The sequence below is a fragment of the Nasonia vitripennis genome, chromosome 5 (genome assembly GCF_009193385.2).
Source record: "Nasonia vitripennis strain AsymCx chromosome 5, Nvit_psr_1.1, whole genome shotgun sequence".
NCBI classification, from domain to species: Eukaryota; Metazoa; Arthropoda; class Insecta; order Hymenoptera; family Pteromalidae; genus Nasonia; species Nasonia vitripennis.
The window spans coordinates 6,361,009-6,383,129 of record NC_045761.1 but is presented as its reverse complement, the minus strand read 5'-3'; the positions used below and the strand labels follow the sequence as shown (position 1 = coordinate 6,383,129).

Below are 22,121 nucleotides of genomic sequence, written 5' to 3'. Positions count from 1 at the left end.
TTGACTTAATAAAAATTCGTTTTTATTTCTTATATCAGCTTTACGATGAAAAATAAAATAAAAATGAATATCTAATGGGGATACTCGCCATATAAGTAATAATATGAAACATATTCAATGGTGCTAACATTTTTTTATTAAAGCATTCAAATAATACAAAGTTCTAAACTTGATACTAACAGATTATCGTTTGCCTTGGAATTAAACACAAACTTCGTCATTAGAAGAGCATTTTGATTGATACACATTTTTTTTTTCATTTTAAGTACAACTTTCAACAAAAGTTCGACTCAACGGTGAGCTACAAGCACATGCTTTATTGCCGACATCTAGAAGAAAAGGTGTATTATTTTACAACTTCATAGTAAGTAAATAGACATTGCTGAAAGCGAGTATAATGATGGACTATTTAAATTTTCCGTTATTTTCCAGCGTTATTCATATTCTTCGGTAGACTAAGCAGTGAGTTTATCAGCTCCGAATTTCTCTTCGGATGGCAGAGTCTCTGGGGTGCCAACAATAACCTCGTGATCAGTTCGGCATCCTGAGAAAGAAATTTTAAAAAAATTATCAACGAGAAGTTGCACGAAGATGTACAAAAAAGTATGCGATGTCATACCAATGAACGTCCGTAAGGATTGTTCATAATCATGTGAGAAGTATCTTCCATCGAAGCGGAAGCACAGAGGATGGCTCCGAAAACGAAGAAAGCTCTAATGAGGTGGCTCACCCAAGATCTCATCCTTTCGTCCTGCAAGCTAATCAACAATCGATTCAACGAAACTCTTACTTTCGTCTCCGGTGGTTTTTAAAACGAGCGATTCAACGGCGGCGTTGAAGATCCGATAACTGAGGGTAGTTCTAGTCGTTAACTCGTACCTCGGCGGAATGATGGCAGTTTCCCTGAAACGCATCTTTTATAGGGAAAAATCGGAGCGCGTTTCGCTTCTGCAAGGGACGAGTCGTCTTCTGCGATCGACAGGGCAGAGCTTGGCACGCAATGCTCGCGTTGCGTCACTAATGCAAATGGGAAAACGTTCCCGTGTCATTTGTGTAACGAGCGAATCCGAGACGTGGAAAAGTATTTTGCAGTAGGGTGTATTTCATTAAGAATTATTATTAAGACTAAGAATTAGCCTATAAGCAACGTGTATTTATTCTACACATAATTTTGTTTGACTTGCTTTTTAATTCAATTAATGATTTCACTTGATCTTTATTTTGAAAAAATCGCAAGGTGTCACGTTCAAATGAGCAAAAAACGAAACATCGGTTTATCTTTGCCTCTCACCGCGAGTATATATAATGTGTATCAGTGCAGCATCCCCATTAGACCTTTATCTCGCGTTCGGTGCCCAAAATGCAAATGGCAATGCGGTCCATTTAAGGATGGCATGTATACATGTATACAGATCTCCCTACAGAAAACCTGCTTTTAAAACTGCGCACAACTTCGTGAAGGTGACCCTGACGATTTTACCAAGAGGATTAGAGGAGAGATTCAAATAAAATCGAGTTTGGAAGGTAGAAGTGCGCCTGCAGGAGGGAAGAGGAGCAGTGATACAGGTCAACGACCCTCGACAGCGAAAGTATTGGCGTTTAGTTTGGTGGATGCGGACGGTTTATATTTATTAAAAAGCAATAACGATATATATTTGAGTTGTTGAATTGATCGAAGATAAGTGTATACAAGCATTAATCAAGAGCGTATAGAAAATCACAGGTTGGCCGCTCTACTTTATACGACTCGCTAACGATGTCGCAGCTGCAGTGCGTATACAACCGATCATCCAAAGGATGTCCTTTATCATCAAAGGATTAAAGGATTATGGCTCATATGCACGGAAGATACGAGAGAGAAGTCGTTCTGCTGCATTTTCCAACGACGCGTCGTTGCACGCACCTCAGACTTGGCGCCTCTCGACGATAATATATTATAAGTAGTCTCCGGCGTCTCTATATTTAAAACGAAATTCGTCGGTCAATCGTCCAATAATATAATATTAGTTATCGATTGGGTTGATGACGCGGACTTGTAAGCATTCGGATGACTCGACTTTTCGCTAATTTTTTTAAGCATTTTTCACGTGTTTACATTGAACCTTGTCTACTCGATCTCATGGAACTCACCCCCTCGACGAAGCATTGCAACCAAACATCATCTATCACCAATGGAAGATTGGTAAGAGCTATTAAAAAGGAGTAGACGACACGAACGACTCCAGAGAAGAAGAAGAAGAAGAAGAAGAAGAAGAAGAAGAAGAAGAAGAAGAAGAAGAAGCATCGGAATATACGTATATATAACATGCGCAGCCAACAGCGGCGGGTCACTAACCACCGTCCGGGTGGCCTTGAACCAGCTGTCTCTCGGTCGAGAGCACACAAACACGCGACGCTCGCTTTCCTTTCTCTGTATGTATGCACACGCATATAATATACATACTGACGATGACTGTCGAACAGCTCAGAATTATACGCCTCTCGTGTCATCAATCTCAGGGACTTGAATATACTTTACAGGGTTTCTTAATTTACGCGCAAATTCGCGTTAGAAAAATTCCGGATTCGTGGATTATACCGTTCAACGCGACGAGATTCCGCGTGTGTACGTCTCGCCGATTCCGGAGTGTATCTACTGATTCGCTGGGATCAAGTTTCTTCGATTCGCTGTGAGAAAAATTGTAATAGATTATGACTACTGTGTGTATATAACTCAATTAATACTTCTTATCGTCGAACATGCGAGAATTGCGCTGTTATACGTGCAGTATAGGTCGAAGAAACTCGGAGCAGCTCGTGAAGTGGAAAACGAGTCTTCTTAGCTGCCCTCTTACTTTCATGCAGTCCATTGAGCATCGACGAGTTTCCCTCTATTTGCACGTCCTGCGCTACTGTGCGAAGATAAGAAAGATTCAAGAGTAGGCAGCTGCGCACCTCTATACACACGCATCAAAGAAAATGTTATACAGAAAAATTCTGTGATTTGATGTATACGCGCCCATTAAAAGATTAACGGTACAAAGACCTATTCGCACTTTTAAACGCTTCTAATTATATTCCGTGTGTATTTTTGGGCTGACGATGACACTGACGCGTGACATAACGTCTCAACACTAATTTTTTTCCGACCACCGAAAAAATACTTCCACGAAAATATAAGCGGCTCTCCTTATAATAATGTGCGTTACGCAACGGCGTGTACTGGATATACATCCGAATGGTGAAGAAGGGCGTAAATAAAGCGCTTGTCTGATATAGTAGAAATGTAATCCAGAGCTCCGTCAGTTGCAGCGAACATCTTTGTCTATAAATTCGATGGAGTTTAAAATTGCGTCTATTTGCGCCATACGCTTTATTCGATTTGGCCTTATTGTATTAACAAGTTTGCATATCACAAACAAATTATTTCTGTTATTTAAATTATTATTATTTCGAGTATATTCGTTTTAATATTTCCTCTCGACGCGTCTACGTGGTTTTGCTTGAATTTAATATGAAAAACAAGTGACTTTTCCATGTGCTACATCTTGCTAAGCAAGTTCGACAAGTTACATATACCTGTATATTTCATACGTGCAGCTAGGGGATGGCTGATGATATGTGTCAGTATTATACGTTGGCATTGAATCATTCAGTTCATATATTTCATACGAAATTATTATACATTAGGATGTAGTTATTTTAATTGTTAATGAAATATCTAACTGCTATACTATATACAACTCTATCAAACCGCTGAACAACAAGAGTCTAAGTCCCTGATTTACGATCGTTGCTCTCGTGCATCAAGTGTCTGGCGCGAAATTGAAAAACCTCAAACGACTTCCATCTTCAGACTCTCCTGTGTATAAATATACGGTGCAGGGTATAGATGATTATATTACAGCCACGTCTCTCACGTCGAAGGCTGTATACTCGAGTTTTTCTCTCTTCTCTCTCTCTCTCTCTCTCTCTCGCGCTCTCTCTCTCTCTCTCTCTCTCTCTCTCTCTCTCTCTTTCTCTCTCTCGCTCTTTGTTTATTATTGCAAGCGCGAGGACTGTGCGAATCGACTGATTTGGTAGTTAAATGTAGCCTCCGCGGTATGCTCCTGTGGGTAAACGCGAGTTGGCAGCTGGTTGTCGCGCCGATGGTTTTTCCTATAGTAGTTTGTGTGCGTTGACTCCTTGTGGTCCTGTTTTATGGACGCTGGAACTGCTCATGTGTGGTTATGGGCTCGGTTGACTTCCTTGTTTTGATGGGGAAATATAATCATAAAAATTTTCAACGGAATCATTTTTTACAACTGTTTTTAAATTTGGAATTGTAGTATGCTTGATACACCCTCAATAGTAGATTATTAATCTATACACGAGTAAGAACGTATGCTGTGCGTTATCTCCCGTATCATCTCTTTTCGCTGTACTCTACAACATAGACAAGGCGGAGCCTGTTATAATTGAACATGTCTGTACATTTTTCATCGTAACTTAAAGGTATAGCATCGATTTTTTTCGCAGCTGACCAAATCACCGTTACTTCTATTGTCATTTAGAAAACGCATTCGCCTCTTTTGTTACAGATTCACTTCCTACTATTTGCTCCAAGTGGTTCATTGCGGTTGGCAGTTGAAAAATAGCCTGCGAACGTGTCGAGGCGGCAGAAACTCCCGGAGACCACTATACCATACAATATGCGCGGGAGATGTCGAGGAGTGAATCATTTGCCGACGTTTGGTCTATTTGCTTTGTTCGCCCAAGGAATATGAAATGAAGCTTTTTTTATCGCACATCTTCTCTCGAATATTTTCTTTCCTATTAAAAAATTCGACTAAGTAGTAAGTATACGCTGCAAGAGAAGTATAAGGAGCTTCAAACAGCCAAACCAAAGAAGCAGGAAGTGCCTGAACTGCAAGTTCATTTCTACCGCCGGTGAAGTGCGTCTATACGTGAACTGCTTTTAATATGAACTAGCCGATCGAGCCGGTGTACGCGGAGCTTCGAGAAATAACAGAACCAATGTTTTTCGCTGCTGCAGCGGAGCCCGAGTTGCTGCACGTCGTAACCCAAAAAGACCGGCACGAATAATAAGGGAGACGCGCGCTATACCGGCTCCTGACGCTATTACTGATGAGGACGGCGCGTGCAAGTGTGTGCGTGTCTGATATCGACGAAAAACGCAAGGACTAAAAATAAAGCTCTCGTTTCTCGAGTTCGAGTTCGAGTTGAATTTTTTAGTGCCCCTGAATTTTGAATATTCGAAATTTTGAAATTAAAGAAATTAAACTTTTTTTCATTTTTGCTATATACACATCAGTCGAAGAAAATGTAGTATATCCGACAAAAACAATGAGTATATCGACAAACTGGTAAAATGACTATCCAGTTTGGAACTTTTATCGAGTTGCTTTATCAGCCGAAGATGACGACGCCAAGTAGAACAGCAACTTGTTTGCCAGGCGACATTAAAGGCGACACAAATTAACGCTCGAATAAGTATATTATAAATATAAGTTTAATAAAGCAGTCGACCCAACCTTGAACTTCAGATCGGCCGATCTTTTCTCCTTTTTCGAAAAGGCGACTATATTGTAAAATTTCAAAATGTTATACATACGACACGGCGTTCGATGGTGCTCGTAAAAAGCAAAAAATTCTCCTTTTCTCTGGAAATTTAACGAACTCCCGCAGCTGACATTAGATCACTCTTTATTCAGGCTATCATTTTATACGCGATTAACGGATCGAGGAGGACAAACGTGCGACAGAGAAGTTCGCCCGGGGCTTATTGAAATTCATGAAGATTTGAATGCTGCTCTTTGGCAACGGGAATATATATGCGCAGAATAAGGCTTAGCTAAGCTCGTGCTATCAGTCAATCTGGTTTTTCGCCTCAATGAGCCAAATCTTGAAGCCACACCTGACGCTTCAATCGCGAAGGGTAAAGGTCGTTGGCTTTTGTTCGGCTTATAATAGCGTAATATCACTTTTTTCTAATCCCCGGCGACGATCTTTCCTGTCGTCGCTCCATTTGTATTTAATCCTTTTTTTCGTGTGTTTTATATTGGTAAATGAATTATCGCGGTGAGTTTTTTTACTATAGGTGTATTGTAGTTTTCGCGGGATCGGCCCAATTAATCACGAGCGTATAATCCAGCTGTTATCGCCGATTTTTTTTTCAATTTATCGCGGTGTTTAAAATTCAGTAGATTTTTTGCTCTCTTCCTAGAAGTCCAGAAAACAAATAAATCTATCGTGAATTGGATAACAGTAATAAGCAATTTGACAGGCATGTATGTGGTTATAGATCCACAGATCTTGATGCATTTCTGTCACTCATCAAAGCCTCTCTCACGAAGACAGAAAAAGGACGAAATATTCTTGTTTTCGTCGATCAATCAAAATTAGGTAATATTACCCCCCTTACATCTATACAAGGGATCTCACACCGGCGTCATTGACCGTGAACTCGTAAACGAAATTATTCAAATTCTGGAGCCGCTACGGCCGATGCGATGATAGCCCGGATGAAAGATGAGTATGAGAAAAATCCATTAACAGGGTTATGCGCTACATCTCCAAGCTCTTCCTAGAGAGAGACTTTTCGAAATTTTATATGGCTAGGAGTTCAACGAACTTATTATTCCACGGGATTTTCGGTTTATTGTAGGGAATAAGATACGTACCGAACAAAGTGTCACATGAAATTTTTTATTTTCATGATGCTCAGATTGAAAATGGGGTGACATGACAAGCCTCCGAGTGTCAAATGTTGATAGCAATATAATGGTCACGATAAAAACACATCGTTATACTAGAGGTCAATACGGCGTGGATAAGCAAGAAATCGTGTCAGTAAACCTCCATTCAATTATGTTCAAGATTCCCCCATATAATTAACGTAAAACGAAATCTCGTTATAATTATCGCCTTATAAGTAGTACAATACTATCAAACTTTCCACCGGCAACCGAAGCATACAAATCATCAAAGTTACCCCGTCAACAACACGCGAACCTTGCCAGCTTTAAAAAATGTAAAATACACGCATAATTGTTCGTCCATACAGAAAAAAAAGAGACGATATAAGCTTCCCCAATCGAAGCAACATAAGCGCGCGAGGAACGACGAGAAACACGAATGAGCCAAGAAGCAGAAGAAGAAGAAGAATAAAAGAACGAGGTGGAGCTGTCCTCGGGGCATGTGTGGTGCCGGGGGACGAGCGTATATATATGGGCCCTATACGCGCCCGGAATACAGCATTCGCCGCTCGTCCGGCCCGCTTTACTCTACTCTTACACTGTCCCGCCTCGACTGCGGCGGACGACGACGCATCACTCGATAGCTCGCACGGCCGCGGTGCGGGCTGACGAACGAACGTCGCCGATCATTGAAACTTAAACATTTTTTTTCAATTTTCTTCTTCAGTGCGATTTTTTAAAGCAAAGCTGAGAAGAGGAAAAGGAACAAGAGACGGGGCATAGAGGTGACTGTTCGCGAGTGTGAAATTTTTGTGCTTTTATTCTGTGCCGGCTTGTTAGTGTTCGTGTATATTCGATGCTTTTGACGAGACGGTAGGAAATTCATAGGTTTTATAATTTGAAAATTCAATCAGTGCTGGACCCGTCGAGTCTTGTTTTACCGCTAAGCTCGAGGAACTATACGTGCGATCTACATGTCAATTAGGATTGTTCTCTCATTCCTGAAAGACAAATGACTTATGTATGAATGCAGGAAGCGAAGGAACTACGTGAATCTCATATTTTGCCGCGAGACGCCTGTATCGCTAGAGGTCCTTTGTCGCGCGCGTGTCATTTCAGTTGCAATGCGCAGGCGTCTGATAAGATCTGCAGTATAACTTGTATATTCGCGCCTTTGTATCGTAGCTAGTTTCAATAATGGTATGCAATGGTTATAACGATGAAAATTTTCAATTTCAGATAGACACAGTAAGCAATGGGCGGGCCGATCACGGCCCTGTGCTCGGCGCTGTTGGCCCTGAGCCTTTTTCACACTCAAGCGCACCACATCCCTGGCCACCCGGATCTGAGGCACGTGCCACCCCCGGACGTTCCGACTTTTCAGAGAAACGCCGTCGAGAGCAGTCCAGTCAATCGCGAATACGGTAGTTCAGGACTTCCCTTGAGGTCGGCCGTAGAACACGTTCCAGAGCACTACGAGGGACACAGACAGCCGCTCAGGGATGCAGTTGAGGCTTCGCCCAAACAGTGAGTATAATGTTGTTTCTTGAATTGGAATAATTGTGGGGAAATTCGAGCTCGCGTTCTAACGTTTCGTCGGGGAATTACTAAGTAGTTTTCGCGTGTACGAGGAAACAGTAGCCACACGTAGGACAAAGACAAGATTAGATCGGCGATCTAGAAAGTTTTTTTTATCTTGAAATATATACTCGGCTTTGAATTTTAATTTATTATGGTTTCTCATTGCATTTTCATGAAAAGCAGTCACTAGAATATACTTTTCACATTTTTTATACATCGAGTTCTATTATAACTTTGTTTCCACGAAGCCAGACCTATAAAATTAACGAAAACCCGAGTGTTTTGAATGTATAGTCGAAACTCGTTCAGCGTGTAAAGAACCTGTTTCTAAATCGTCATTTGACTGCATTGGATTTCAAGATCGGTGACCCCTTAACGGCATCTTAAGAGCAACTCCTCCGACTTTATTCTTATTTAAATCAAAACCTGTAAATCGATGTAAATTAATTTTTTCCCCAACTATTCCGTTAATATCAATTAGTTGCTGAGAAATACGTGCAGAATATTTGGCAAATATTTTTTTCAAGATAAGTCTGGTTAAAATTCACCAGATAAAAATATAAATGATATCTTCCGTAGTGGCGAACGTCGTCAACCGCTTCGCGACTCGGTGGAGCACAGGCTACCGCCGAGTTTCGGCGGCGGTTTCGAGCACGAGGCCTTCTGGCTGGAGCAACTGACGCCTCCGGCCGTGCGTCGAATCCAAAATCCAACAAACGTCCTCTGTCACCTCGAGGCCGAATCCGTCTATCGCGAGGAGCCGTTCATCCTGCTTCCTCGTTCACTGCCCCCGCACAAGTGCACCCATTTCGTATACAGTGCGGCTAGTATTGGTGAGATTCTTACTATAATTTTATTAAAATTTGTTTGAAAATAAGTATGATGATTTATTTTCGTTTTTAATATAGATCCCCAAGAGTTCACTGTCATCCCACGCGACCCAGAATACGACATCGTTAAAGGTAAATAACGATTCGATTTGAATTTTTCTTGTAAATTTCAATATTTCTAAAACATACCCTTTCTCTCAGGCGGCTACATAGCAGCAGCAGGTCTGCGTCGTCAGGACCCAGCCCTCCGAGTGCTCATCTCCTTGGCCTCACCGGACCACGGACGTCTCTACCGCGAGATTTTGTCCAACGCCAACGAACGTCTTCCACCGTTCGTCGACTCTCTCCTTGATTTCCTGGCCGAGCACGACTTCGACGGAGTCGAGATCGACTGGGAAAACGCGTCTGCCGGGCCCCTCAAGTACCTCCTGAGACAACTGCGCGCCGCTTTTCAGGAACGAGGCTACATCCTCTTGGTGGCTCTCAGACCCGAGCAGATCGCCGATTCCGAACTCGCGGAACTTGCCGATCTCCTGGTGCTCAGAGCATGGCACTCGAGGAGAGTCGCCGAGGTCGTACAGAGCCCGGCGCCGTTGGGATTTGTTACCAGCCTTGTGGAGAGTCTCACTAGGAGGGGTGTGCCTGCTGCCAAGATCGTCGTTGGTATGCCGTTCTTCGGATGGTCTTACAAATTGGCTCAGAAGGATGACGGAGAGTCGCAGCACGCCGTTGGATTCGGTATCAATGGCCCGTACACCAAGCATAGAGGACAGCTTGCGTACTTTGAGGTACGATGTGCAACATTTTTTTTTTTTTTTGCAATAATCTAATAATTATTATCGATTGATCAACGATCGTTTCTCTGCAGATCTGCGAAAAACTAGAAGATCCGTGGCAATTCAAGCGTCACGAAAAGAACGGCTCGTACCTGGTTCTCGGCGACCAGTGGATCGGTTACGACGACCCCCTATCAGTGAAAATCAAGGCGGCCTACGTGAAATCCGCCAGTCTGGGAGGTCTCTCCCTCTACTCTCTGGACCTGGACGACTTCCAGGGTATCTGCGGTGACTCCTGGCCGCTGTTCAACGCAGCCGTTCAGACCCTCGGTATCTACGACGGTCCGAAAGAGAGGTGCCCCAAGACCGGTCTCTTCAGCGATCCCGACAACTGTTCCGGTTTTCTCTCCTGCTTCAACGGTGAGAATCGAAATAATTCGAAGAATCTAATTGAAATCTAATTGAATTACGCTTATCGCATAAAAAGTCGACTCGGTGAATGAATCTTGGAAGGGGAATTGACTTAACATAAATTGTTGTATAATAAGCGCTGTCATTCTGATGCTGCTCTACTGACTCACCGAGTGTCGTGATTTATGCGAAAGTATTTTTCTGATTAGAAAAAAAAAATGTTCATACAGTGATCAGCTTTTTTACACACAAAGCAAGCGTTCGCTAATTGTTCTAATTTGATAGAAAAAAACTTTTGCTCTAATATCGAAAAGAAAGGATCTTCACTAAAATACCTTTAAATAAATTACAGGTTACCTCCACCGCGGTCACTGCGGCATGGGCCGCTTCTACGACCCAATCCGCGGACGCTGTGTCAGCGCAAGCCCGGAGGTCTGTGACCCAGGCCACAGCGACAAGTTCAGCTACGCCAACTGGAGTCTCGAGCGACTGCGTCAACTCCAGAGACTCGAGAAGCTCGAACTTCTCGAAGATGGACCCCGAGTCGTGTGCTACGTCACCAGCTGGGCTATGTACCGCAAAGGCGAGGGCAAGTTCGTCCCCGAGCACCTCGACGCCAGACTCTGTACCGACGTCGTCTACGCGTTTGCTGGACTGAACCCTGAGACCCTCACCGTTCACTCGTTCGATCCTTGGGCTGATATCGAGAACAGTAAGTATATCCAAATAAATCAAAAGTTGCATAGAGCTGAACGAAATTTAAACTCTATAACGATGTTTTTTGCAGATCTCTACCAACGAGTAACCTCTATCTCCGGTTCTCGCGTCCTCTTGGCTCTTGGTGGCTGGACCGACAGTGCCGGCGACAAGTACTCCCGACTCGTGAACAGCGCCTCGTCACGTCGCAAGTTCGTCGCCTCTGCTGTGCATTTCTTGCGCAAGCACAACTTCCAAGGTCTGTCGCTCGAGTGGAATTATCCGGGCTGTTGGCAGAGCGACTGTCGTCGTGGACCTGAGACCGACAGGCCCAACTTCGCGAGACTCCTTGCTGAGCTCAGGAAGGAGTTCGATGCCCAGGAACCACCGCTTACCTTGGCCGTTGCCATTTCCGGGTACAAGGAGGTCATCGATAAAGGTTACGACGTCCAGGAGATCTCAAAGCTCGTCGATTTCATGACTGTCATGAGCTACGACTATCACGGAGCCTGGGAATCGACGACCTCACATCTGGCACCGCTGTTCGCTATTCCCGGCGATTCCAGCCCTTACTACAATCTGGTGAATAGTTTTGTCCAAATTTATGGTGTATTGTATTTTTGTAAGGATTGAAAAAAAATATCGGCTTTTTCAGAACTTTACCCTGAACTACCTGGTGAGTCTCGGTGCCGATCGTTCCAAGATCATCGCTGACATTCCCATTTACGGACAAAGCTACAGGCTGACCTCGGCTGATAAAAATGGTCTGGGAGATCCAGTGGCTGGTCCCGGTGCTGCCGGAGAATACACCAGACAGCCCGGCATGCTCGCCTACTACGAGATCTGCGATAGGATCGAGAAGGAGAACTGGGAATTGGGCCCTGGTCAGTTATACTCATAAATATTTGTTCTTTACACGTAATATTGCTAGATCGAAGGATTCTCTAATATTAAAAATCGACGTATTGACATACAGGACCTAGCGCTCACTATAAGGATCAATTCGTAAGCTTCGACAGCCCGAAGAGTATTCTTTACAAGGGTCAGTACATCCTGAATCACGGCTTCGGAGGTGCAGCTGCCTGGACCGTCGATCTCGATGACTTCACCAATCGCTGCTGCCAGGAGCCATTTCCTCTTCTGCGTACCATCAATCGTGCTTTGGGTTAGTCACCTTGATATTGGGCCTTAGAATGTATCATAATAATCGTGTACATTTACATTCGTAAGTAAACGTACCCTTTTTTATAAACAGGTCGACTCTTAACCCCGGCGCCATCGCATAAGGACTGCAAGAAACCAGAAGAACCTGTGACACCGGTAGCACCAACCCTCACCACCCACGCCGATGCAAATGACGGTAAACCCGTGCCTACGAGACCGATCACAACCCCGTCGACCAGGCCGACGACCTGGCCTACTTGGACGGAGAAGCCCACTACTCCCTGGAACCAGGGCACTTCCACCACCTGGTCTTGGACTTCGTCTAGCACTACCACCACCACTACCAGGTGTGTACAATTTATCTGTTTACATTGATAACATTTTTTCAAAATTCTCAACGTTAATCTAAACACATTCTTGATGTTTCTTTCACAGACGACCAATCATAACACCAGGTGTAACCAGCACCAAGCGTCCGAGCACTCAGCGTCCAACGACGCAGCGTCCAACCACGCAGCGTCCAACCACCCAGCGTCCAACCACCCAGCGTCCAACTATACCGTCAACAGGTTCACTGTCCGGCTCAAGCTGCAACTCGGGAGAACATCAACCCGATCCGGCCAACTGTGGTACCTACTACCGCTGTGTCCTTGGAGAATTCAAACGCGAGTTCTGCGCTCCAGGACTACACTGGGACGCCAACAGACACCTCTGCGACTGGCCCACCGCTGCCAAGTGCAAGAAAAGTAAGTGGCTTACAAAATTATGATAAGCTCTTATACACCTTTTCATGCTTAGAAAATTCGATCAACATTCAACTATACCACTCGCCCCACATAAAACGCACGATTCGCAGCAACATCACTCGATCAATAATAAAATCACACTATGCGCGCACGCAGCCTTCTCTCTCTCGATCGCCGATCGGTCTCGGATAAGCGCACGAGCGCAATCAATCAAGGATTCAGGATGCAGCGCTTCCTCGGCTCTCCATATAATCCGAACACCGCAAATTAGCATCGATCCCCACTACGCGCATTCCGCCGACAAAGACACCCATGCAGCACGATCGTCGTCATATACATTGCGTAACTCATTATCGACGGACTTGCGAATTAAAAAAATATAAAATCCGTTCCCTTTTCCCTCGAGCTCACTGTATTTTATATATCGCGTGACGAATTGCTCGCGGTTCTCTCCTACTACTGCAGCACAGCCGGCGTGTGCCGCGAGTCCTCTACTTTTGCGCGCTGAGTTCGAAGCGCGAGTCGTCGCTGGATCACGATTGTATCGACATGTCTGCTGATCGAATTGTCATTTGGGTGACTTTGTTCGTGGTTATGCTGATTTTTTCGGAGAGATGCAGCGGGAAAAAAGGTAGGAGAGGCGTGTTCTAGTATTTTAAACAAATTTTAAATTCAGATATGAGCATTTTTGTTGGTTCGTGGAAAATATTGTGCTTGCTGCGTGCTTATATTTTTTCAAAAGTATTCTAATTAACTTATTACTTGCCCTTTGCACGGCAAATTCTACATCTACTCAGTAAAACAGCAATAGTTAAACGTCAGAGAAACATTTCTGCGACGTTTAACTTAAAACTATATAATGTTGATATTTGGTTTCAAATTAAACATTGCAGAAACGTTTCTTAAAGGTTGTGTGCTATCTAAGTAAGAAACACGTGTAGTCCTCGTGCGCTTCGTTTAATGAATGCATCAATGACGAAGATGGCCATGATATTTTTAGATAACTTTCACTAAATCTTGAATTTTAAATGACTATAAAATTGTAACCTATTTTACAGCGCGTGATTTTTGAATAGTGGTAAAAGGTTACTTTTAAATATGAATAATTGGCGAGAATCGACTTCTACTTCCTGTTATTTATATATGTATCTGCGCAGTATTTTTGGGACTTCGGACCGGCTGATGTAAACAAAAATAATTAAAACGCGCGTAGGAAATTCACATAAAGACAATATTTGTATGGATTGCTTTCGTGCGCAGTGTGGAATTTTTGTACAGTTTGTCCAGCGTCTTTATCTTAGTAAAAAAAAAAAAAAAAAAAAACAATTTGATAATGGATTTAATATTAATTAAAAAATGTATTGTTAAAGTGAAATTGCATTGCAGGACACACGGATTAATTAATTAATTATGCGATTGTGTAACAACAAAAAAAATCTAGCTAATATCCGACTTCCGAGTTTCTCGACTCGTTTCACGTGTCTATATGTCTACATAAAAATACTTTTTATCCGTACGTTTACTTCCTATATAAAGTGTCACGCGGCTCATTATCGCTAAGAAGTAACAGTTAATTGTGGAGTTTCTATAGGATAGCGCAGCCATTATTGCGCGAGTGCCAAAGTAGAGAATCTTTGCGCCTCTGACTGTGAGCACGATAACAAAGTAAATACAGATTACGAGACATGGTCTTACTTCCCTTATAGATAACGTATAGATCTGTATTATTACATTTAACAAAAACTTATAACTCGGATTGGGATGTGCAATTTTTAACAAAAATACTTCTAATCACCAAATATTATCGACGTTATCATTCAACAGGCACACCGTCGCTTTCTAGACGCCTCACCGCGCGTCACTTTCGCACATCGTTAAACCGTTGCGTTACCCAACTGGTCGTACATCAGTATCGCTTAGCGGCCCCTCACTAATCGAATCGTCAACCGATCTATTCATAAATTCACACAGTATAATTACGAAATCCGAAAGGTAAACGCTATAAAAATAAATACCTCCGCAGTGTCCACCACCACTACGACGCGTAGGCCAACTTACGCTACAGTTCCAACGACCCAGTTCACGACACCCAACGCAGGCATCCCGTCGCCTTCGACAACAATCTCGACGGTGACACAGCGTCCCAACGGCAACAAACCCGGCAAGGACTGCGAACATGGCCAGTACTACGCCTACCCGAATTCCTGCACCCATTTCCTGGTTTGCGTCAACGGAAAATTGGTCAGACAGCAATGTGGACCAGGGCTGAACTGGAACGAAGCCAAGAACATGTGCGACTGGGCTTTCAAGAACCCCTGCAACGATACCAAGCGGAACATGCCGGCTAAGATTACTCAGAAGGACGAAGCTCAGGTTTGTTTCGCAATTATTTTTTCGGCTTTGCATTTGGTATGCGGACAATGTCTTGTACGTGAAGTACCTATTGTTTTCAATGACATTGTGATCAGTTCATTGTTGTATGCCTTTAAAATAATACCAAATTTTATTCCACAGAGCTGTACCGCAGGCGAGTACCAGAGCGTACCCGGTGACTGCGAGAGCTACTACGCCTGTCTATGGGGCAAATTTGAGGAATTCCAATGCGCTCCAGGCTTGCACTTCAACGCCGAGAGCCACATCTGCGACTGGCCAGCTCGCGCGAAATGTCAGGCCACTGCTCCCAGTGGCGGAGCCCCAGCAGTTGACAATGGTTCCGGTTTCACCACCCAGAAACCTTGGCAGCCACCACCAGCCCAGTCCACGACACCTCTACCGTCGGCCGAGATCGATCCCGATAAGGTTTCACCATTGTCTGGACACTTCAAGGTGCTTATTAAAAATACGTAGATTGATCAAAAGTCAACGGTTCGATATTCCAACCTTATGATCATTGCAGGTCGTCTGTTACTTCACCAACTGGGCCTGGTACCGTCGAGGCGTAGGTCGTTACCTACCCGAACACATCGATCACACCCTGTGCACCCACATCGTCTACGGTTTCGCTGTACTCGACTACTCCAACCTTATCATCAAGGCTCACGACTCCTGGGCTGACTTTGACAACCGTAAGTTCATTTGACCTCAATACGAAATGAAATCCATCAATGGGATTATGATTGAAATTCGTGGATACTTACAATCAACACAGGCTTCTACGAGAGAGTCGTAGCGTACAAGAAACGCGGTCTAAAAGTGAGTCTCGCCCTGGGTGGTTGGAACGATTCAGCCGGTGACAAGTACTCGCGACTGGTGAACAATCCTGTGGCCAGGCAGAAATTCGTCGAACATGCGCTTCAGTTCGTCGAGAAGTACGGGTTCGACGGTCTTGACCTCGACTGGGAGTATCCAGTTTGTTGGCAGGTTTGTACATTTCTATACATAGTTACCTTCTAAAAATAACAGAGAAATTTGTAAACATATTCAAACTTTATCTTTTAAAAATCCAGACCGACTGCAAAAAGGGTCCAGACTCTGATAAAGAAGGTTTCTCCGACCTAGTTCGCGAACTGAGCCAAGTATTCCGTCCACGTGGTCTGCTCCTTTCGACCGCTGTATCACCGAGTAAGAAGATCATCGACGCCGGCTACGATGTCCCGGTGCTCGCCAAGTACTTCGACTGGATCGCCGTGATGACCTACGACTACCACGGTCAATGGGACAAGCGTACCGGACACGTCGCTCCCATGTACTACCACCCTGATGACGAGTTTTACTACTTCAACGCTAACTACACCATCAACTACTGGATCTCAAAGGGTGCACCACCAAGGACCCTTGTCATGGGTGAGTCGAATGCAAGAGTCATCAATTTTTTGAGTGTGATAAAGTTGCACTTATGCAGCTATTAAACTAATTAAGGATACGATTGTTTTTTCAATTATTCATTATGCAGAGTTTAATAAATTACGGTGAGTCGATGAGACAATGACTTACCCACCCATAGTAATAATGCGAAAATTCTTGCGAACAATGTTTTCGTTTTAACGTCCGCTTATCGTCACACGATCTTGATCGATTAATCATTCGATGAATTACAACGCAATATTTCCGATTATGATGATAGGTATGCCGCTGTACGGCCAGGCCTTCTCTCTAAACGATCCAAGTCGAGGCACTGGTCTAAATTCACCGGCTAGTGCCGGAACCGCCGGTGAATTCACCAAAGCTGCCGGTTTCCTCGCCTACTACGAGATCTGCGACCGGATCCATAACAAGGGATGGCAGGTGGTGCAGGACCCCGAGAGGCGCATGGGACCATACGCGTACAAGGGCAACCAGTGGGTCAGCTTCGACGATGCTGACATGATTAGACAAAAGGCTCAGTACGTAAGAGACATGGGTCTTGGAGGTGGTATGGTTTGGGCTCTGGACCTCGACGATTTCAGAGGAAGATGCGGAGAGGGACAGCATCCTCTGATGCATACGCTCCAGCAGGTGCTTGCTGACCCACCTAATAGTCACGACAGACGTGAGTATTTTTTTCAAATCAAAAAGTTAAAAAATTTTAAAGAAATTTAATTTTTAATGAGCCTGTTCTTCTCAGCGATCAACCCACCGCGCTATGGTCAAAAGCTCGAATGGCGTATGGCTGACTCTCCGTCAAGGAAAGAGGTCTCGGCCAATCTGAAACAGAACGAAGATGACGAATACAAGGTCGTGTGCTACTTCACTAACTGGGCCTGGTACAGGCAGGGCGACGGTAAATTCCTTCCTGAAGACATCGATGCTGATCTCTGTTCTCACATCATCTACGGATTCGCTGTCCTTGATGGCTCGAGTCACACCATCAAGACTCACGATTCCTGGGCTGACGTTGACAACAGTGAGTATACATAAGGTTCATGGAGAAACTTTAGCATGATGTAAGAACGATTGAACATTCAACAACACAAATTTTAGAATTCTACGAGAGAGTAGTAGCTTACAAAGCCAAAGGCAAAAAGGTCCTAGTGGCTATAGGAGGATGGAACGACTCAGCCGGTGACAAGTATAGCAAGCTGGTAAACAATCCAGCTAACAGGAGGAAATTCATCACCCACGTTATCCAGTTCATCGAGAAATACGGCTTCGACGGTCTCGATCTCGACTGGGAGTATCCCGTTTGCTGGCAGGTCGACTGCAACAAGGGTCCAAAATCCGATAAGGAAGGCTTCACTGCGCTGGTTCGCGAATTGAGCGCCGAGTTCAAACCTCGAGGCTTACTGCTGTCATCCGCAGTATCACCCAACAAGCGAGTTATCGCTGAGGGCTATGACGTTCCTGTCATCGCTGAACATCTTGACTGGATCGCAGTCATGACCTACGATTACCACGGCCAGTGGGACAAGAAGACCGGACACAACGCACCTTTCTACGCTAGACCTGATGACTGGGATACTACATTCAATGCTGTGAGTTTGCCTCTTTAAGACTGACTGGATTATTGTTGTTTAAAGAGAGACTAATATTAAAAATACACGTTTTCAGAACTTCTCGATCCACTACTGGATGGAGCGCGGAGCTCCGGCGAAGAAGCTCGTGATGGGCGTACCATTGTACGGTCAGAGCTTCTCGCTCGCCGAGAGAAACGATAACGGACTCAACGCACCAACCTACGGTGGCGGTGAGGCTGGAGACGCTACCAGAGCTCGCGGATTCCTCTCTTACTATGAGATCTGCCAGAGAACGTTGACGAGAGGCTGGACGGTAGTTCAGGACCCGCAGCGTCGTATTGGACCATACGCTTACAAGGGTGACCAGTGGGTCAGTTTCGACGATGCCGAACAGGTCAGGCGCAAGTCTGAGTTTATCAAAAAACTCGGCCTCGGCGGAGGTATGGTCTGGGCCCTCGACCTCGACGACTTCAAGAACTACTGCGGCTGCGAGCCTAGTCCGCTACTCAGGACCATGAACCGAGTGCTGAGGAACTATCCAGCCGGTCCTCTCTGCACAGTTTCTTGTAAGTCGCTTGAACCAAGCGGTAATAGTCTTTAATTTTAAATGCAATCATTTTTCTATGCAGCCTCGACTGTAACCGAGAACGAGCCTGCAACAATCAAACCCACAACGGAGCGTCCAACGTACCCTCCAGCAAGTCAACCGAGTCGTCCAACGACTACTGACATCCCGATCGAAGTGGCAACTGAAGACGAGGACGCTGTTGAGGTCGAAGCTGGTGGTTCACTTCCTTCCCACGGTCAACCTCAGGGCGATTGCCATGGAAAACTCTTCATCGCTCACAAGGACGACTGCCGCAAGTACTATCTGTGCAACTTTGGCATGCTCACGGAGCTGACCTGTCCCAACGGACTTGTGTGGAATGAGGACCATTGCGATTGGCCTGAGAACACCAACTGCAAGGGCAAACCTTTCGGCGGTGGCTCAGGATCACAACAATTCGTTAGGTGAGGCATAGTTTTTAAATACAAATTTATCCGTCAAGATTAAAAATGAATTACCCAAATGGTTCATTCTGTTATGACAGTACTGTGAGACCAACCACAACAACGTCAGCGGTACATCCAGGTCAATGGCAGGAACCAACTCGGCCCACCACCTCGACCACCACCGAAGACTACAGCATCCAAGAGCAGCCAGAAGAGCTGAGCATCGGCGGACGCAAGATGGTCTGCTACTTCACCAACTGGGCTTGGTACCGTCAAGGCGTCGGTAAGTTCCTCCCCGAGGACATCGATCCGAATCTCTGCACACACATCGTCTACGGTTTCGCGGTTCTCGACTACGAGCGTCTGGTCATCAAGATGCACGATTCCTGGGCCGACATCGACAACGACTTCTACGGAAGAGTCACTAAGCTGAGGAAGAGAGGAATCAGGGTATTGATCGGTATCGGAGGTTGGAACGATTCCGCTGGTGACAAGTACAGCAGACTAGTTAACAACCCCGAGGCTAGGAGGAGATTCGTCCAGGACATCCTGCAGTTCATTGAAAAGCACGGATTCAGTGGATTAGATCTGGACTGGGAGTATCCCGTTTGCTGGCAGGTATGTTTCTGATAAACATGTATACACAATCGATTATGTGCTCCGAACATACACACATCTATATAACGAATCGATTTTTCACTAAATCTTAGGTCGACTGCAGCAAGGGTCCAGCCTCGGACAAGGCTGCTTTCTCCGCTCTCGTGAGTGAGCTGAGCTCTGCGTTCAAACCTCGTGGTCTCCTGCTGTCCGCAGCTGTATCGCCGAGCAAACAAGTCATCGACGCAGGCTACGACGTACCGCTGCTCGGTCAACATCTCGATTGGATCGCCGTCATGACCTACGACTACCACGGTCAGTGGGACAAGAAGACTGGACACGTCGCGCCGCTGTACTACTATCCGGGCGACGATTACGACTACTTCAATGCAAACTTCACCATGAGATACTGGATCGAGAAAGGCGCGCCTTCCAGAAAATTGGTCATGGGAGTGCCACTTTACGGACAGAGCTTTACTCTGTCCCAGGGACTTCAGCACGGACTCAACGTTCCGGCGCCTGGTCCAGGACAAGCCGGAGAGTTCACAAGAGCGGCCGGTTTCTTGGCATTCTACGAGGTTGGTTTGATTTCGTGAAATGCGTCATTATGATTTTCTGAAGAAGGCACTAGACCTTGAAATGCATAAATTCGTATAAATCATTTGATCGATTTATATACGATGCATAGAATTCACATCGATTAACAGCGTAACGTTTGAATTACAGATCTGCAGCAAAGTCAAGAACAACGGATGGGCGGTGGTAAAAGATCCAGAAGGCCGGATCGGACCGTACGCTACGAGAGGCGATCAATGGGTCGGTTATGACGACGTATCGGACGTTGCCAGGAAGGTCAGTCTATAAAACCACGATAAATCCACTATCTCTCTTTCTCTCTCCCGCTTCCGAGATGTACATACATTAGCGTCACGTATACGTCTCTGGAGATATAAATCGAACGACTAGCTCGCGCACGAAATAACATCGCGTGCTACTGCTGTAATTGCAGCGAGCCGTTTATTGCGGACAATGCTTATAAACGCGGAGATTCATAGGTCGAGACAAATTGGTGGTGTGAATTAATGTGGCGATCTCCGCTTGGAGGAAAAGCAAACGCTTTCATGGTTATTAGTTAACAATGGCGCTTCTTTGGCTTTAAAACGATTAGTGATCGAGTATCTTGTTTTTTAATTACGAGAGTGTATGGGCGTCAAATAATGCATAACGAAGTAATCTGAAACGTTCGTTTACGTTATCTCGAATCGGATTTTCGTTGCAATAACAACGTATGAAAATTTCAGGCGGACTTCATCAGGGAATTGGATCTTGGCGGCGGCATGATCTGGGCACTGGACCTGGACGACTTCCGTAATACCTGCAACTGCGGCAAATATCCGTTGCTCACAGCTCTTACTAATGGACTTAAGGGTGATGTTAGTCAGCGTCAAGACTGCACATAAACATCGACGTTGTGAAGATCAAGAACGCGCATCATTGCTATCCTTAGCAGGAATCTATCTGTGACAAAATGGACATTCCGTCCTTTGAGACATGACTAACTGTCGTGAGCTCACTTAGCCCTTGCTGTATCGGCCTGTTTTAATAAATGTGAGAAGACTAGTTCTTCAAAACCTTTGAAGCAGAATTCATACGGGAACGACTGCAAGTAATCTTATACAATCGAGATATCATACGATAAGAAGCAGCCAATAATGCAAGGGCTAAGAACAATACTTCGCTCTCCTCCTTGTACCTAAAAGCGGCGTAGGTACTTGGAAGATAACGAAATAATGTAAGTCTTTCGAAATAGTTTTTTAAGTGATATATAACATTAAGATTTTAGGATTTTATAAGATTCAAGATCATGTGACTTTTTTTAATAACGTCGAGTAATATTAGCATTGCTTATACTTCGTTTCAGTAAAGAAAAATGAACATGTTTCATTATAATGTACTTAATTTTTCAATTCTCTGAATAAAAAAAGTGTAAATCGTAAACTGCCTGTATTCGAGAAAGTTTATATTATTGTATACAATAAAAATAAAGAATGATCTTTGTACAAATGTGTATAGTGCTATAAATATGTGCGTCAAAAAATTTAGCACAAAAATTACTCCTGAACAGTCGCAGATTTTCCTTACCACTCTAATTACGTAAGTATAATGAAACATGCTATCCGGCTTATGAAAGCAGCACATTTGCAGGAAAAAAATTTTTTTTAATAAACTATAAATAAAACTTCCTTGAAATAAGAAGAAATAGTTTAAAAATCCTTCT

The 22,121-nt window shown here is 44.4% G+C and overlaps 3 protein-coding genes across 4 annotated transcripts; 2 read left to right on the top strand and 1 right to left on the bottom strand.

Annotated features, from left to right (window-relative positions):
- Window positions 1-113: 113 nt before the first annotated feature.
- Pdf (pigment-dispersing factor) lies at window positions 114-892 on the bottom strand. Of its 2 annotated transcripts, XM_016989199.2 has the most exons (3): window positions 791-892; window positions 620-758; window positions 114-544 (listed from the first exon to the last, which is right to left on the bottom strand). In XM_016989199.2, the coding sequence occupies exons 2-3, from the start codon at window positions 740-742 to the stop codon at window positions 422-424; spliced, it is 246 nt and encodes an 81-aa protein (XP_016844688.1). In that variant the 5' UTR covers window positions 743-758; window positions 791-892; the 3' UTR covers window positions 114-421.
- A 5,050-nt stretch (window positions 893-5,942) lies between these two features.
- LOC116417659 lies at window positions 5,943-9,269 on the top strand. The gene is made up of 3 exons (XM_031931877.1): window positions 5,943-8,204; window positions 8,838-9,091; window positions 9,167-9,269. Exons 1-3 carry the CDS (start codon window positions 7,933-7,935, stop codon window positions 9,226-9,228), a joined length of 588 nt encoding a protein of 195 aa, XP_031787737.1. The 5' UTR covers window positions 5,943-7,932; the 3' UTR covers window positions 9,229-9,269.
- A 10-nt stretch (window positions 9,270-9,279) lies between these two features.
- On the top strand, window positions 9,280-21,907 carry LOC100123159 (probable chitinase 10). The gene is made up of 22 exons (XM_031931795.1): window positions 9,280-9,876; window positions 9,957-10,284; window positions 10,628-10,987; window positions 11,063-11,553; window positions 11,627-11,855; window positions 11,948-12,136; window positions 12,227-12,482; window positions 12,571-12,881; window positions 14,905-15,254; window positions 15,396-15,707; window positions 15,778-15,946; window positions 16,030-16,241; window positions 16,328-16,664; window positions 16,945-17,349; window positions 17,425-17,703; window positions 17,781-18,271; window positions 18,348-18,819; window positions 18,883-19,264; window positions 19,345-19,864; window positions 19,957-20,421; window positions 20,570-20,695; window positions 21,145-21,907. Exons 1-22 carry the CDS (start codon window positions 9,754-9,756, stop codon window positions 21,301-21,303), a joined length of 6,966 nt encoding a protein of 2,321 aa, XP_031787655.1. The 5' UTR covers window positions 9,280-9,753; the 3' UTR covers window positions 21,304-21,907.
- The last annotated feature ends 214 nt before the right edge of the window (window positions 21,908-22,121 follow it).

Excerpts from the sequence above, each read along its gene's own strand:
- Pdf (XM_016989199.2), bottom strand. The coding sequence starts at position 742 with ATGAGATCTTGGGTGAGCCACCTCATTAGAGCTTTCTTCGTTTTCGGA. Across the intron at positions 545-619 it reads ATCCTTACGGACGTTCATTG|GATGCCGAACTGATCACGAG; the intron begins GTATGACATCGC and ends TTTCTTTCTCAG.
- LOC116417659 (XM_031931877.1), top strand. The coding sequence starts at position 7,933 with ATGGGCGGGCCGATCACGGCCCTGTGCTCGGCGCTGTTGGCCCTGAGC. Across the intron at positions 8,205-8,837 it reads GTTGAGGCTTCGCCCAAACA|TGGCGAACGTCGTCAACCGC; the intron begins GTGAGTATAATG and ends TATCTTCCGTAG. Across the intron at positions 9,092-9,166 it reads ATACAGTGCGGCTAGTATTG|ATCCCCAAGAGTTCACTGTC; the intron begins GTGAGATTCTTA and ends TTTTTAATATAG.
- LOC100123159 (XM_031931795.1), top strand. The coding sequence starts at position 9,754 with ATGCCGTTCTTCGGATGGTCTTACAAATTGGCTCAGAAGGATGACGGA. Across the intron at positions 10,988-11,062 it reads TTGGGCTGATATCGAGAACA|ATCTCTACCAACGAGTAACC; the intron begins GTAAGTATATCC and ends TGTTTTTTGCAG. Across the intron at positions 11,856-11,947 it reads GAACTGGGAATTGGGCCCTG|GACCTAGCGCTCACTATAAG; the intron begins GTCAGTTATACT and ends ATTGACATACAG.